The 15000-nt window shown below is 58.4% G+C and overlaps 2 protein-coding genes across 3 annotated transcripts in view; both read left to right on the forward strand.

The window, feature by feature from the left end:
• Window positions 1-15000, forward strand: part of LOC142908130 (PAX3- and PAX7-binding protein 1-like) — a gene marked incomplete at its 5' end in the record, with an annotated part of 30472 nt that overhangs the window by 14242 nt on the left and 1230 nt on the right. Inside the window, 4 exons of the mRNA XM_076058393.1 lie at window positions 1504-1693; window positions 4214-4358; window positions 5925-6012; window positions 6711-6898. Of these exons, the coding sequence (XP_075914508.1) occupies window positions 1504-1693; window positions 4214-4358; window positions 5925-6012; window positions 6711-6898 (611 nt within the window). The remainder of the gene's footprint in view (window positions 1-1503; window positions 1694-4213; window positions 4359-5924; window positions 6013-6710; window positions 6899-15000) is intronic.
• LOC142908125 (uncharacterized) overlaps window positions 6805-15000 on the forward strand; it is a 49526-nt gene continuing 41330 nt past the window's right edge. Inside the window, exon 1 of one of the 2 annotated variants that reach the window (XM_076058384.1) lies at window positions 6805-6898. The gene's annotated coding sequence lies outside the window, so the exon portion shown is untranslated. The other variant, XM_076058385.1, reaches the window with a different exon arrangement.

Consider the following 15000-nt stretch of genomic DNA (forward strand, 5'->3'; position numbering starts at 1 on the left):
TGAGTGAGTGGGTGGTGAGTGGGTGAATGGGTCAGTGGGTGGGTGAGTGGGTGGGTGAGTGGGTGAGTGAGTGGATGGGTGGGTGAGTGAGTGAGTGGGTGAGTGAGTGAGTGGGTGGGTGGGTGGGTGAGTGGGTGGGTGGGTGAGTGAGTGGGTGGGTGAGTGGGTGAATGGGTGAGTGGGTGGGTGAGTGGGTGGGTGAGTGGGTGAGTGGGTGAGTGAGTGGCTGGGTGGGTGGGTTAGTGGGTGGGTGGGTGAGTGGGTGGGTGGGTGAGTGAGTGAGTGAGTGGGTGGGTGGGTGGGTGAGTGGGTGGGTGGGTGGGTGGGTGAGTGGGTGGGTGGGTGGGTGAATGGGTGAGTGGGTGGGTGGGTGAGTGGGTGGGTGAGTGGGTGAGTGAGTGGGTGAGTGAGTGGGTGGGTGGGTGGGTGAGTGGGTGGGTGGGTGAGTGGGTGGGTGAATGGGTGAGTGGGTGGGTGAGTGGGTGGGTGAGTGGGTGAGTGGGTGAGTGAGTGGGTGGGTGAGTGAGTGAGTGGGTGGGTGGGTGAGTGGGTGGGTGGGTGAGTGAGTGGGTGGGTGGGTGGGTGAGTGAGTGGGTGAGTGGGTGGGTGGGTGAGTGAGTGAGTGAGTGGGTGAGTGAGTGGGTGAGTGAGTGGGTGAGTGGGTGGATGGGTGGGTGAGTGAGTGAGTGGGTGAGTGAGTGGGTGGGTGGGTGGGTGGGTGAGTGGGTGGGTGGGTGGGTGGGTGAGTGGGTGGCTGGGTGGGCGAGTGAGTGAGTGGGTGAGTGGGTGGGTGAGTGAGTGAGTGGGTGGGTGGGTGAGTGAGTGGGTGAGTGGGTGGGTGAGTGGGTGAGTGGGTGGGTGAGTGGGTGAGTGGGTGGGTGAGTGGGTGAGTGGGTGGGTGAGTGGGTGGGTGAGTGGGTGGGTGAGTGGGTGAGTGGGTGGGTGAGTGGGTGAGTGGGTGGGTGGGTGAGTGAGTGGATGAATGAGTGGGTGGGTGGGTGAGTGAGTGGATGAGTGAGTCAGTGAGTGAGTGGGTGAGTGAGTGGATGAGTGAGTCAGTGAGTGAGTGGGTGAGTGAGTCAGTGAGTGGGTGAGTGAGTGGATGAGTGGGTGAGTGAGTGGGTGGGTGGGTGAGTGGGTGGGTGGGTGAGTGGGTGAGTGGGTGAGTGGGTGGGTGGGTGAGTGGGTGGGTGAGTGAGTGGGTGAGTGGGTGGGTGAGTGAGTGACTGGGTGAGTGAGTGAATGAGTGGATGAGTGAGTGAGTGGGTGAGTGAGTGAATGAGTGAGTGACTGACTGACTGACTGTCTGACTGACTGACTGACTGTCTGACTGACTGACTGCCTGTCTGACTGACTGACTGACTGTCTGACTGTCTGAGTGACTGACTGACTGACTGACTGACTGCCTGTCTGACTGACTGACTGACTGTCTGACTGTCTGACTGACTGAGCGCCTCTCCCCGCCCCCTCTCCCCGCCCCCTCTCCCCGCCCCCGCCTGGCAGGCTGGAGTCTCTGCGCGCGGTCCGCGGTCGCCACGGCGATGACCTCCAGCGTTGCCGCGCCTCCCTGCGCGAGGCCGAGTCCCTGAGCGACGAACTTCGGGTGCACGCTCGCAGCCAGGAGGAGCGCTACGGATTCCTGCAGCTGACGCGTGCCTACCTCACGGACCTGCTCGACTGCCTGGACGAGAAGGTGGACCGCTCAGTCGCTCATTCAGCCACTCACTCACTCACCCAGTCACTCAGCCAGTCACTCAGCCAGTCACTCAGCCAGTCACTCACCCAGTCACTCACCCACCCACTCACTCACCCCACTCACTCACCCACTCACTCACCCACTCACTCACCCACTCACTCACCCAGTCACTCACTCATTCACTCACCCACCCAACCACTCACTCACCCACCCACTCACTCACTCACCCACCCACCCACTCACTCACCCACCCACTCACTCACCCACCCACTCACCCACCCACTCACTCACTCACCCACTCACTCACCCACCCACCCACTCACCCACCCACCCACCCACTCACCCACCCACTCACCCACTCACTCACCCACTCACCCACTCACTCACCCACCGATCCACTCACTCACCCACCCACTCACCCGCCTACTCACCCGCCTACTCACCCACCCACTCGCCCACCCACTCACTCACTCACTCACTCACCCACTCACTCACCCAGTCACTCACTCATTCACTCACCCACCCACTCACCCACTCACTCACCCACCCACTCACTCACCCACCCACTCACTCACCCACCCACTCACTCACCCACTCGCACACCCACTCACCCAACCACCCACTCACCCGCTCACTCACCCACCCACTCACTCACTCACTCACCCACTCACCCACTCACTCACCCACTCACTCACCCACTCACTCACCCACTCACTCACCCACTCACTCACCCAGTCACTCACTCATTCACTCACCCAGTCACTCACTCATTCACTCACCCACTCACCCAGTCACTCACTCACCCGCCCACCCACCCACCCACTCGCCCACTAACCCACCCACTCACCCACCCACTCACCCAACCCCACCCACTCACCCGCCTACTCACCCACTCCCACTCGCCCCACTCACTCACCCACTCACTCACCCACTCACTCACCCAGTCACTCACTCATTCACTCACCCACTCACCCACTCACCCAGTCACTCACTCACCCGCCCACTCACCCGCCCACTCACCCACCCACTCGCCCACTCACCCACTCACTCACCCACTCACCGACCCACTCACTCACTGACCCAGTCACTCGCCCACCCAGTCACTCGCCCACCTAGTCACTCGCCCACTAACCCACTCACCCACTCACCCACTCACCCACTCACCCACTCACTCACCCACCCACTCACTCACCCACTCACTCACTCACTCACCACCCACTCACTCACTCACCCACCCACTCACCCACTCACTCACCCACTCACTCACCCACTCACTCACCCACTCACTCACTCACTCACCCACCCACCCAACCACTCACCCACTCACTCACCCACTCACTCACTCACTCACCCACCCCCAACCACCACCCACTCACTCACCCACTCACTCACTCATTCACCCACCCACCCAACCACTCACCCACTCACTCACTCACCCACTACCCCACCCACTCACTCACCCACTCACTCACCCACTCACTCACCCACTCACCCACCCACTCACTCACCCACTCACTCACCCACTCACCCACTCACCCACTCACCCACACACCCACTCACTCACCCACCCACCCAACCACACCACCCACCCACCCACCCACTCACTCACCCACCCACTCACCGACCCACTCACTCACTCACTCACCCACTCACTCACCCACTCACCCACTAACCCACCCACTCGCACACCCACTCGCCCACTAACTCACCCACTCACCCACTCGCCCACTAACCCACTCACTCACCCACTCACCCACCCACTCACCCACCCACTCACCCACTCACCCACTCACTCACTCACCCACCCACTCACCTACACACTCATCCACCCACTCACCCACTCACCCACCGACCCACTCACCAACTCACCCACTCACTCACCCACTCACTCACTCACTCACCCACTCACTCACCCACACACTCACCCACTCACTCACTCACCCACTCACTCCCCACCCCACCCACCCACTCACTCACTCACTCACCCACTCACTCACCCACACACTCACCCACTCACCTACACACTCACCCACCCACTCACCCACCCACCCACTCACCCCCCCACTCACTCACCCCCCCACTCACCCACCCACCCACCCACTCACTCACTCACCCACCCACTCACTCACTCACCCACTCACTCACCCACCCACTCACTCACCGACCCACCCACTCACCCACTCACCCACTCACCCACCCACCCACTCACCCACCCACTCACTCACCCACTCACTCACCCACTCACCCACACACTCACCCACTCACCCACTCACTCACCCACTCACCCCCCCACCCACCCACTCACTCACCCACCCAACCACCCACTAACCCACCCACTCACCCACCCACTCACCCACTAACCCACCCACTCACCCACTCACTCACCCACCCACCCACTCACTCACCCACTCACCCACCCAACCACCCACCCCCCCACTCACTCACCCCCCCACTCACTCACCCCCCCACCCACTCACCCACCCACCCACTCACCCATTGTCCACCCCCCCCACCCAGGCCCCGTGTGTGAGTGCCCTCCGTGAGTCCACCCTCGCTGCCCTGCGTTCGCGAGCCGAGCGACTCTGCATCCGGCGCAGGGTGGACTGCAGCGATGAGTCGTCCTTCTGGGCCTTGGCAGCGGCCGCCACAGCCACGCGGCCAAGTCAGTCACCCCTAGAGGTTTCCACCCCTCGACACAGCGGAGTCGTCCCCACTGAGTCGCCCGCCCAGCGGAGACACGGGGGGGGGAGTGGGGGGTGTTGAGGGTGGGGGGGGGTGGGTGGGTGGGTCGGTGGGTGGGTGAGTGGGTGAGTTAGTGGGTGGGTGGGTTAGTGGGTGAGTGAGTGGGTGAGTGGGTTAGTGGGTGAGTGAGTGGGTGAGTGGGTGAGTGGGTGAATGAGTGGGTGGCTGGGTTGGTGGGTGACTGGGTTGGTGGGTGGGTGAATGAGTGGGTGACTGGGTTAGTGGGTGAGTGGGTGAATGAGTGGGTGACTGGGTTAGTGGGTGAGTGAGTGAGTGGGTGACTGGGGGTTAGTGGGTGAATGAGTGGGTGACTGGGTTAGTGGGTGAGTGAGTGAGTGGGTGACTGGGTTAGTGGGTGAATGAGTGGGTGACTGGGTTAGTGGGTGAGCGAGTGAGTGGGTGACTGGGTTAGTGGGTGAATGAGTGGGTGACTGGGTTAGTGAGTGACTGGGTTGGTGGATGGGTGGGTGAGTGGGTGAGTGAGTGGGTGACTGGGTTAGTGGGTGACTGGGTTGGTTGGTGGGTGAGTGGGTGACTGGGTTAGTGGGTGAGTGAGTGGGTGGGTGACTGGGTTAGTGGGTGAATGAGTGGGTGGGTGGGTGAGTTAGTGGGTGACTGGGTTAGTGGGTGACTGGGTAGGTGGGTGACTGGGTTGGTGGGTGAGTGAGTGAGTGGGTGAGGTAGTGGGTGACTGGGTTGGTAAGTGGGTGACTGGGTTGGTAAGTGGGTGACTGGGTTGGTAAGTGGGTGACTGGGTTGGTAAGTGGGTGACTGGGTTGGTAAGTGGGTGAGTGGGTGGGTGACTGGATTAGTGGGTGACTGGGTTGGTGGATGAGGGATGGGTGACTGGTTAGTGGGTGACTGGGTTGGTGGGTGGGTGAGTGAGTGAGTGAGTGGGTGACTGGGGGTTAGTGGGTGAATGAGTGGGTGACTGGGTTAGTGGGTGAGTGAGTGAGTGGGTGACTGGGTTAGTGGGTGAATGAGTGGGTGACTGGGTTAGTGAGTGACTGGGTTGGTGGGTGGGTGAGTGAGTGAGTGAGTGGGTGACTGGGGGTTAGTGGGTGGATGAGTGGGTGACTGGGTTAGTGGGTGAGTGAGTGAGTGGGTGACTGGGTTAGTGGGTGAATGAGTGGGTGAGTGACTGGGTTAGTGGGTGAGTGAGTGAGTGGGTGACTGGGTTAGTGGGTGAATGAGTGGGTGACTGGGTTAGTGAGTGACTGGGTTGGTGGGTGGGTGAGTGAGTGAGTGAGTGGGTGACTGGGGGTTAGTGGGTGGATGAGTGGGTGACTGGGTTAGTGGGTGAGTGAGTGGGTGACTGGGTTAGTGGGTGAATGAGTGGGTGAGTGACTGGGTTAGTGGGTGAGTGAGTGAGTGGGTGACTGGGTTAGTGGGTGAATGAGTGGGTGAGTGACTGGGTTAGTGGGTGAGTGGGTGACTGGGGTTGTCAGTGAATGAGTGGGTGAGTGACTGATGGGCTGATTGACAGGTAAGGCAGTGGCTGTGGACTTGCTGACCAAGGAGACGGGAGGAGACGCAGCGCTACAGAGACGCGCTGCGGAGAGAGAGGCACGCAGGTGAGAGACACGGGGAGAGAGACACGGGGAGAGACACGGAGACAGAGACACGGGGAGAGAGACACGGGGAGAGAGAGAGACACGGGGAGAGAGACACGGGGAGAGAGAGAGAGACACGGGGAGAGAGACACGGGGGGAGAGACACGGGGAGAGAGAGACACGGGGAGAGAAACACGGGGAGAGAGACACGAGGAGAGAGACACGGGGAGAGAGAGACACGGGGAGAGAGAGAGAGCCACGGGGAGAGAGACACGGGGAGAGAGACACGGGGAGAGAGACACGGGGAGAGAGACACGGGGAGAGAGAGACACGGGGAGAGAGACACGGGGAGAGAGAGACACGGGGAGAGAGAGAGAGCCACGGGGAGAGAGACACAGGGGGAGAGACACGGGGAGAGAGAGAGACACGGGGAGAGAGAGACACGGGGAGAGAGAGACACGGGTGACCCATCTCCCCCCACTCCCCCACCATCTTCCCCCCACCATCTCTCCCCACCATCTCCCCCCTTCTCCACCCACTCCCCCCACTATCCCCCCCATCTCCCCCCACCATCTCCCCCACCATCTCCCCCCACTCCCCCTCTCTCCCCAACATCTACCCCCACTCCCCCCACCACCTCCCCCCCCACCACCTCCCCCCACCACCACCTCCCCCCCACCATCTCCCCCCCCCCTCCCCCCCCGGGTCGCTGTTTGCAGGGCGAGACGTCGGCAGGGCCGTGAGTCGCTGCTGTTGGTGGGCGGGGTGGGGGGGGTGGGCGGAGTGGGGGGGGTGGGCGGGGTGGGCGGGGTGGGGGGAGTGGGGGGGGCCTCCGCCCACCACGAGGGAGTGTCCAGCGACGATGAAGAGACCAGCGCAGAGACCGCTACAGCCCTGGCACAGCGCGGTGAGACACCAACACAACCATCATCACCATGGTCACAACCATCATCACCTTCACCATCACCACCACCATCAACATCAACAACCAAGAGACCAGCGCAGAGACCGCTACAGCCCTGGCACAGCGCGGTGAGACACCAACACAACCATCATCACCATGGTCACAACCATCATCACCTTCACCATCACCACCACCATCAACATCAACAACCAAGAGACCAGCGAAGAGACCGCTACAGCCCTGGCACAGCGCGGTGAGACACCAACACAACCATCACCATGGTCACAACCATCATCACCTTCACCATCACCACCACCATCAACATCAACAACCAAGAGACCAGCGCAGAGACCGCTACAGCCCTGGCACAGCGCGGTGAGACACCAACACAACCATCACCATGGTCACAACCATCATCACCACCATCACCACCACCACCATCAACATCAACAACCAAGAGACCAGCGCAGAGACCGCTACAGCCCTGGCACAGCGCGGTGAGACACCAACACAACCATCACCATGGTCACAACCATCATCACCACCACCATCACCACCACCATCAACATCAACAACCAAGAGACCAGCGCAGAGACCGCTACAGCCCTGGCACAGCGCGGTGAGACACCAACACAACCATCACCATGGTCACAACCATCATCACCTTCACCATCACCACCACCATCAACATCAACAACCAAGAGACCAGCGCAGAGACCGCTACAGCCCTGGCACAGCGCGGTGAGACACAAACACAACCATCACCATGGTCACAACCATCATCACCACCATCACCACCACCATCAACATCAACAACCAAGAGACCAGCGCAGAGACCGCTACAGCCCTGGCACAGCGCGGTGAGACACCAACACAACCATCACCATGGTCACAACCATCATCACCTTCACCATCACCACCACCATCAACATCAACAACCAAGAGACCAGCGCAGAGACCGCTACAGCCCTGGCACAGCGCGGTGAGACACCAACACAACCATCACCATGGTCACAACCATCATCACCACCATCACCACCACCATCAACATCAACAACCAAGAGACCAGCGCACAGACCGCTACAGCCCTGGCACAGCGCGGTGAGACTCCAACACAACCATCACCATGGTCACAACCATCATCACCACCATCACCACCACCATCAACATCAACAACCAAGAGACCAGCGCAGAGACCGCTACAGCCCTGGCACAGCGCGGTGAGACACCAACACAACCATCACCATGGTCACAACCATCATCACCACCACCATCACCACCATCAACATCAACAACCAAGAGACCAGCGCAGAGACCGCTACAGCCCTGGCACAGCGCGGTGAGACACCAACACAACCATCACCATGGTCACAACCATCATCACCACCACCATCACCACCACCATCAACATCAACAACCAAGAGACCAGCGCAGAGACCGCTACAGCCCTGGCACAGCGCGGTGAGACACCAACACAACCATCACCATGGTCACAACCATCATCACCACCATCACCACCACCATCAACATCAACAACCAAGAGACCAGCGCAGAGACCGCTACAGCCCTGGCACAGTGCGGTGAGACACCAACACAACCATCACCATGGTCACAACCATCATCACCACCATCACCACCACCATCAACATCAACAACCAAGAGACCAGCGCAGAGACCGCTACAGCCCTGGCACAGCGCGGTGAGACACCAACACAACCATCACCATGGTCACAACCATCATCACCTTCACCATCACCACCACCATCAACATCAACAACCAAGAGACCAGCGCAGAGACCGCTACAGCCCTGGCACAGCGCGGTGAGACACCAACACAACCATCATCACCATGGTCACAACCATCATCACCACCATCACCACCATCATCAACATCAACAACCAAGAGACCAGCGCAGAGACCGCTACAGCCCTGGCACAGCGCGGTGAGACACCAACACAACCATCACCATGGTCACAACCATCATCACCACCATCACCACCACCATCAACATCAACAACCAAGAGACCAGCGCAGAGACCGCTACAGCCCTGGCACAGCGCGGTGAGACACCAACACAACCATCATCACCATGGTCACAACCATCATCACCACCATCACCACCATCATCAACATCAACAACCAAGAGACCAGCGCAGAGACCGCTACAGCCCTGGCACAGTGCGGTGAGACACCAACACAACCATCACCATGGTCACAACCATCACCACCACCATCACCACCACCATCAACATCAACAACCAAGAGACCAGCGCACAGACCGCTACAGCCCTGGCACAGCGCGGTGAGACACCAACACAACCATCACCATGGTCACAACCATCATCACCACCATCACCACCACCATCAACATCAACAACCAAGAGACCAGCGCAGAGACCGCTACAGCCCTGGCACAGCGCGGTGAGACACCAACACAACCATCATCACCATGGTCACAACCATCATCACCACCATCACCACCATCATCAACATCAACAACCAAGAGACCAGCGCAGAGACCGCTACAGCCCTGGCACAGCGCGGTGAGACACCAACACAACCATCATCACCATGGTCACAACCATCATCACCACCATCACCACCACCATCAACATCAACAACCAAGAGACCAGCGCAGAGACCGCTACAGCCCTGGCACAGCGCGGTGAGACACCAACACAACCATCACCATGGTCACAACCATCATCACCACCATCACCACCACCATCAACATCAACAACCAAGAGACCAGCGCAGAGACCGCTACAGCCCTGGCACAGCGCGGTGAGACACCAACACAACCATCACCATGGTCACAACCATCATCACCACCATCACCATCACCATCAACATCAACAACCAAGAGACCAGCGCAGAGACCGCTACAGCCCTGGCACAGCGCGGTGAGACACCAACACAACCATCACCATGGTCACAACCATCATCACCACCACCATCACCACCACCATCAACATCAACAACCAAGAGACCAGCGCAGAGACCGCTACAGCCCTGGCACAGCGCGGTGAGACACCAACACAACCATCACCATGGTCACAACCATCATCACCTTCACCATCACCACCACCATCAACATCAACAACCAAGAGACCAGCGCAGAGACCGCTACAGCCCTGGCACAGCGCGGTGAGACACCAACACAACCATCACCATGGTCACAACCATCATCACCTTCACCATCACCACCACCATCAACATCAACAACCAAGAGACCAGCGCAGAGACCGCTACAGCCCTGGCACAGCGCGGTGAGACACCAACACAACCATCACCATGGTCACAACCATCATCACCACCATCACCACCACCACCATCAACATCAACAACCAAGAGACCAGCGCAGAGACCGCTACAGCCCTGGCACAGCGCGGTGAGACACCAACACAACCATCACCATGGTCACAACCATCATCACCACCACCATCACCACCACCATCAACATCAACAACCAAGAGACCAGCGCAGAGACCGCTACAGCCCTGGCACAGCGCGGTGAGACACCAACACAACCATCACCATGGTCACAACCATCATCACCACCATCACCACCACCATCAACATCAACAACCAAGAGACCAGCGCACAGACCGCTACAGCCCTGGCACAGCGCGGTGAGACTCCAACACAACCATCACCATGGTCACAACCATCATCACCACCATCACCACCACCATCAACATCAACAACCAAGAGACCAGCGCAGAGACCGCTACAGCCCTGGCACAGCGCGGTGAGACACCAACACAACCATCACCATGGTCACAACCATCATCACCACCACCATCACCACCATCAACATCAACAACCAAGAGACCAGCGCAGAGACCGCTACAGCCCTGGCACAGCGCGGTGAGACACCAACACAACCATCACCATGGTCACAACCATCATCACCACCACCATCACCACCACCATCAACATCAACAACCAAGAGACCAGCGCAGAGACCGCTACAGCCCTGGCACAGCGCGGTGAGACACCAACACAACCATCATCACCATGGTCACAACCATCATCACCACCATCACCACCACCATCAACATCAACAACCAAGAGACCAGCGCAGAGACCGCTACAGCCCTGGCACAGCGCGGTGAGACACCAACACAACCATCACCATGGTCACAACCATCATCACCACCATCACCACCACCATCAACATCAACAACCAAGAGACCAGCGCAGAGACCGCTACAGCCCTGGCACAGCGCGGTGAGACACCAACACAACCATCACCATGGTCACAACCATCATCACCACCATCACCATCACCACCACCATCAACAACCAAGAGACCAGCGCAGAGACCGCTACAGCCCTGGCACAGCGCGGTGAGACACCAACACAACCATCACCATGGTCACAACCATCATCACCACCACCATCACCACCACCATCAACATCAACAACCAAGAGACCAGCGCAGAGACCGCTACAGCCCTGGCACAGCGCGGTGAGACACCAACACAACCATCACCATGGTCACAACCATCATCACCACCATCACCACCACCATCAACATCAACAACCAAGAGACCAGCGCAGAGACCGCTACAGCCCTGGCACAGCGCGGTGAGACACCAACACAACCATCACCATGGTCACAACCATCATCACCACCATCACCATCACCACCACCATCAACATCAACAACCAAGAGACCAGCGCAGAGACCGCTACAGCCCTGGCACAGCGCGGTGAGACTCCAACACAACCATCACCATGGTCACAACCATCATCACCACCATCACCACCATCAACATCAACAACCAAGAGACCAGCACAGAGACCGCTACAGCCCTGGCACAGCGCGGTGAGACACCAACACAACCATCACCATGGTCACAACCATCATCACCATCACCACCATCAACATCAACAACCAAGAGACCAGCGCAGAGACCGCTACAGCCCTGGCACAGCGCGGTGAGACACCAACACAACCATCACCATGGTCACAACCATCATCACCACCATCACCACCACCATCAACATCAACAACCAAGAGACCAGCGCAGAGACCGCTACAGCCCTGGCACAGCGCGGTGAGACTCCAACACAACCATCACCATGGTCACAACCATCATCACCACCATCACCACCATCACCACCATCAACATCAACAACCAAGAGACCAGCGCAGAGACCGCTACAGCCCTGGCACAGCGCGGTGAGACACCAACACAACCATCACCATGGTCACAACCATCATCACCTTCACCATCACCACCACCATCAACATCAACAACCAAGAGACCAGCGCAGAGACCGCTACAGCCCTGGCACAGCGCGGTGAGACACCAACACAACCATCATCACCATGGTCACAACCATCATCATCACCACCATCACCACCACCATCAACATCAACAACCAAGAGACCAGCGCAGAGACCGCTACAGCCCTGGCACAGCGCGGTGAGACACCAACACAACCATCATCACCATGGTCACAACCATCATCACCACCATCACCACCACCATCAACATCAACAACCAAGAGACCAGCGAAGAGACCGCTACAGCCCTGGCACAGCACGGTGAGACACCAACACAACCATCACCATGGTCACAACCATCATCACCACCATCACCACCACCATCAACATCAACAACCAAGAGACCAGCGAAGAGACGGCTACAGCCCTGGCACAGCGCGGTGAGACACCAACACAACCATCATCACCATGGTCACAACCATCATCACCACCATCACCACCATCATCAACATCAACAACCAAGAGACCAGCGCAGAGACCGCTACAGCCCTGGCACAGCGCGGTGAGACACCAACACAACCATCATCACCATGGTCACAACCATCATCACCACCATCATCACCACCATCAACAACCAAGAGACCAGCGCAGAGACCGCTACAGCCCTGGCACAGCGCGGTGAGACACCAACACAACCATCACCATGGTCACAACCATCATCACCTTCACCATCACCACCACCATCAACATCAACAACCAAGAGACCAGCGCAGAGACCGCTACAGCCCTGGCACAGCGCGGTGAGACACCAACACAACCATCACCATGGTCACAACCATCATCACCTTCACCATCACCACCACCATCAACATCAACAACCAAGAGACCAGCGCAGAGACCGCTACAGCCCTGGCACAGCGCGGTGAGACACCAACACAACCATCACCATGGTCACAACCATCATCACCACCATCATCACCACCATCAACATCAACAACCAAGAGACCAGCGCAGAGACCGCTACAGCCCTGGCACAGCGCGGTGAGACACCAACACAACCATCACCATGGTCACAACCATCATCACCACCATCACCACCACCATCAACATCAACAACCAAGAGACCAGCGCAGAGACCGCTACAGCCCTGGCACAGCGCGGTGAGACACCAACACAACCATCACCATGGTCACAACCATCATCACCTTCACCATCACCACCACCATCAACATCAACAACCAAGAGACCAGCGCAGAGACCGCTACAGCCCTGGCACAGCGCGGTGAGACACCAACACAACCATCACCATGGTCACAACCATCATCACCACCATCACCACCATCAACATCAACAACCAAGAGACCAGCGAAGAGACCGCTACAGCCCTGGCACAGCGCGGTGAGACACCAACACAACCATCACCATGGTCACAACCATCATCACCTTCACCATCACCACCACCATCAACAACCAAGAGACCAGCGCAGAGACCGCTACAGCCCTGGCACAGCGCGGTGAGACACCAACACAACCATCACCATGGTCACAACCATCATCACCACCATCACCACCACCATCAACATCAACAACCAAGAGACCAGCGCAGAGACCGCTACAGCCCTGGCACAGCACGGTGAGACACCAACACAACCATCACCATGGTCACAACCATCATCACCACCATCACCACCATCAACATCAACAACCAAGAGACCAGCGCAGAGACCGCTACAGCCCTGGCACAGCGCGGTGAGACACCAACACAACCATCACCATGGTCACAACCATCATCACCACCATCACCACCACCATCAACATCAACAACCAAGAGACCAGCGCAGAGACCGCTACAGCCCTGGCACAGCGCGGTGAGACACCAACACAACCATCACCATGGTCACAACCATCATCACCTTCACCATCACCACCACCATCAACATCAACAACCAAGAGACCAGCGCAGAGACCGCTACAGCCCTGGCACAGCGCGGTGAGACACCAACACAACCATCACCATGGTCACAACCATCATCACCACCACCATCACCACCACCATCAACATCAACAACCAAGAGACCAGCGCACAGACCGCTACAGCCCTGGCACAGCGCGGTGAGACTCCATCATCACCATCATGGTCACCATCACCACCACCACCATTACCACCATCACCTTCACCACCACCACCATCATCACCACCATCACCACCATCGTCACAACCATCACCACCACCATGGTCACCACCATCACCACCATCACCACCACCATCACCATCATGGTCACAACCATCACCACCATCACCACCATCACCATCATCACCACCACCATCGCCACCACCACCACCATCACCACTATCACCACCATCACCACCATCATCACCACCACCATCACCACCATCGTCATCACCATCACCACCACCACCACCATCACCACCATCACCACCACCACCACCACCACCATCACCATCACCACCACCATCACCATCACCACCACCATCACCACCACCACCACCACCATCACCACCATCACCACCACCACCACCATCACCACCACCGCCACCACCATCACCACCATCATCATCGTCACCATCGTCATCATGGTCACAACCATCGTCACCACCACCATCACCACCACCACCACCATCATCACCACCACCATCATCACCACCACCATCATCACCATCATCACCACCACCACCGTCACCACCACCACCACCATCACCACCATCACCACCGTCACCACCATCACCACCACCACCATCACCACCACCACCATCACCACCACCACCATCACCACCATCACCACCACCACCATCACCACCACCACCACCACCATCACCACCACCATCGCCACCACCATCACCAC

This window comes from Petromyzon marinus (genome assembly GCF_048934315.1).
Source record: "Petromyzon marinus isolate PM22_M1 ecotype Great Lakes invasive population chromosome 73 unlocalized genomic scaffold, UKy_Petmar_22M1.pri1.0 chr73_unloc.2, whole genome shotgun sequence".
NCBI classification, from domain to species: Eukaryota; Metazoa; Chordata; class Hyperoartia; order Petromyzontiformes; family Petromyzontidae; genus Petromyzon; species Petromyzon marinus.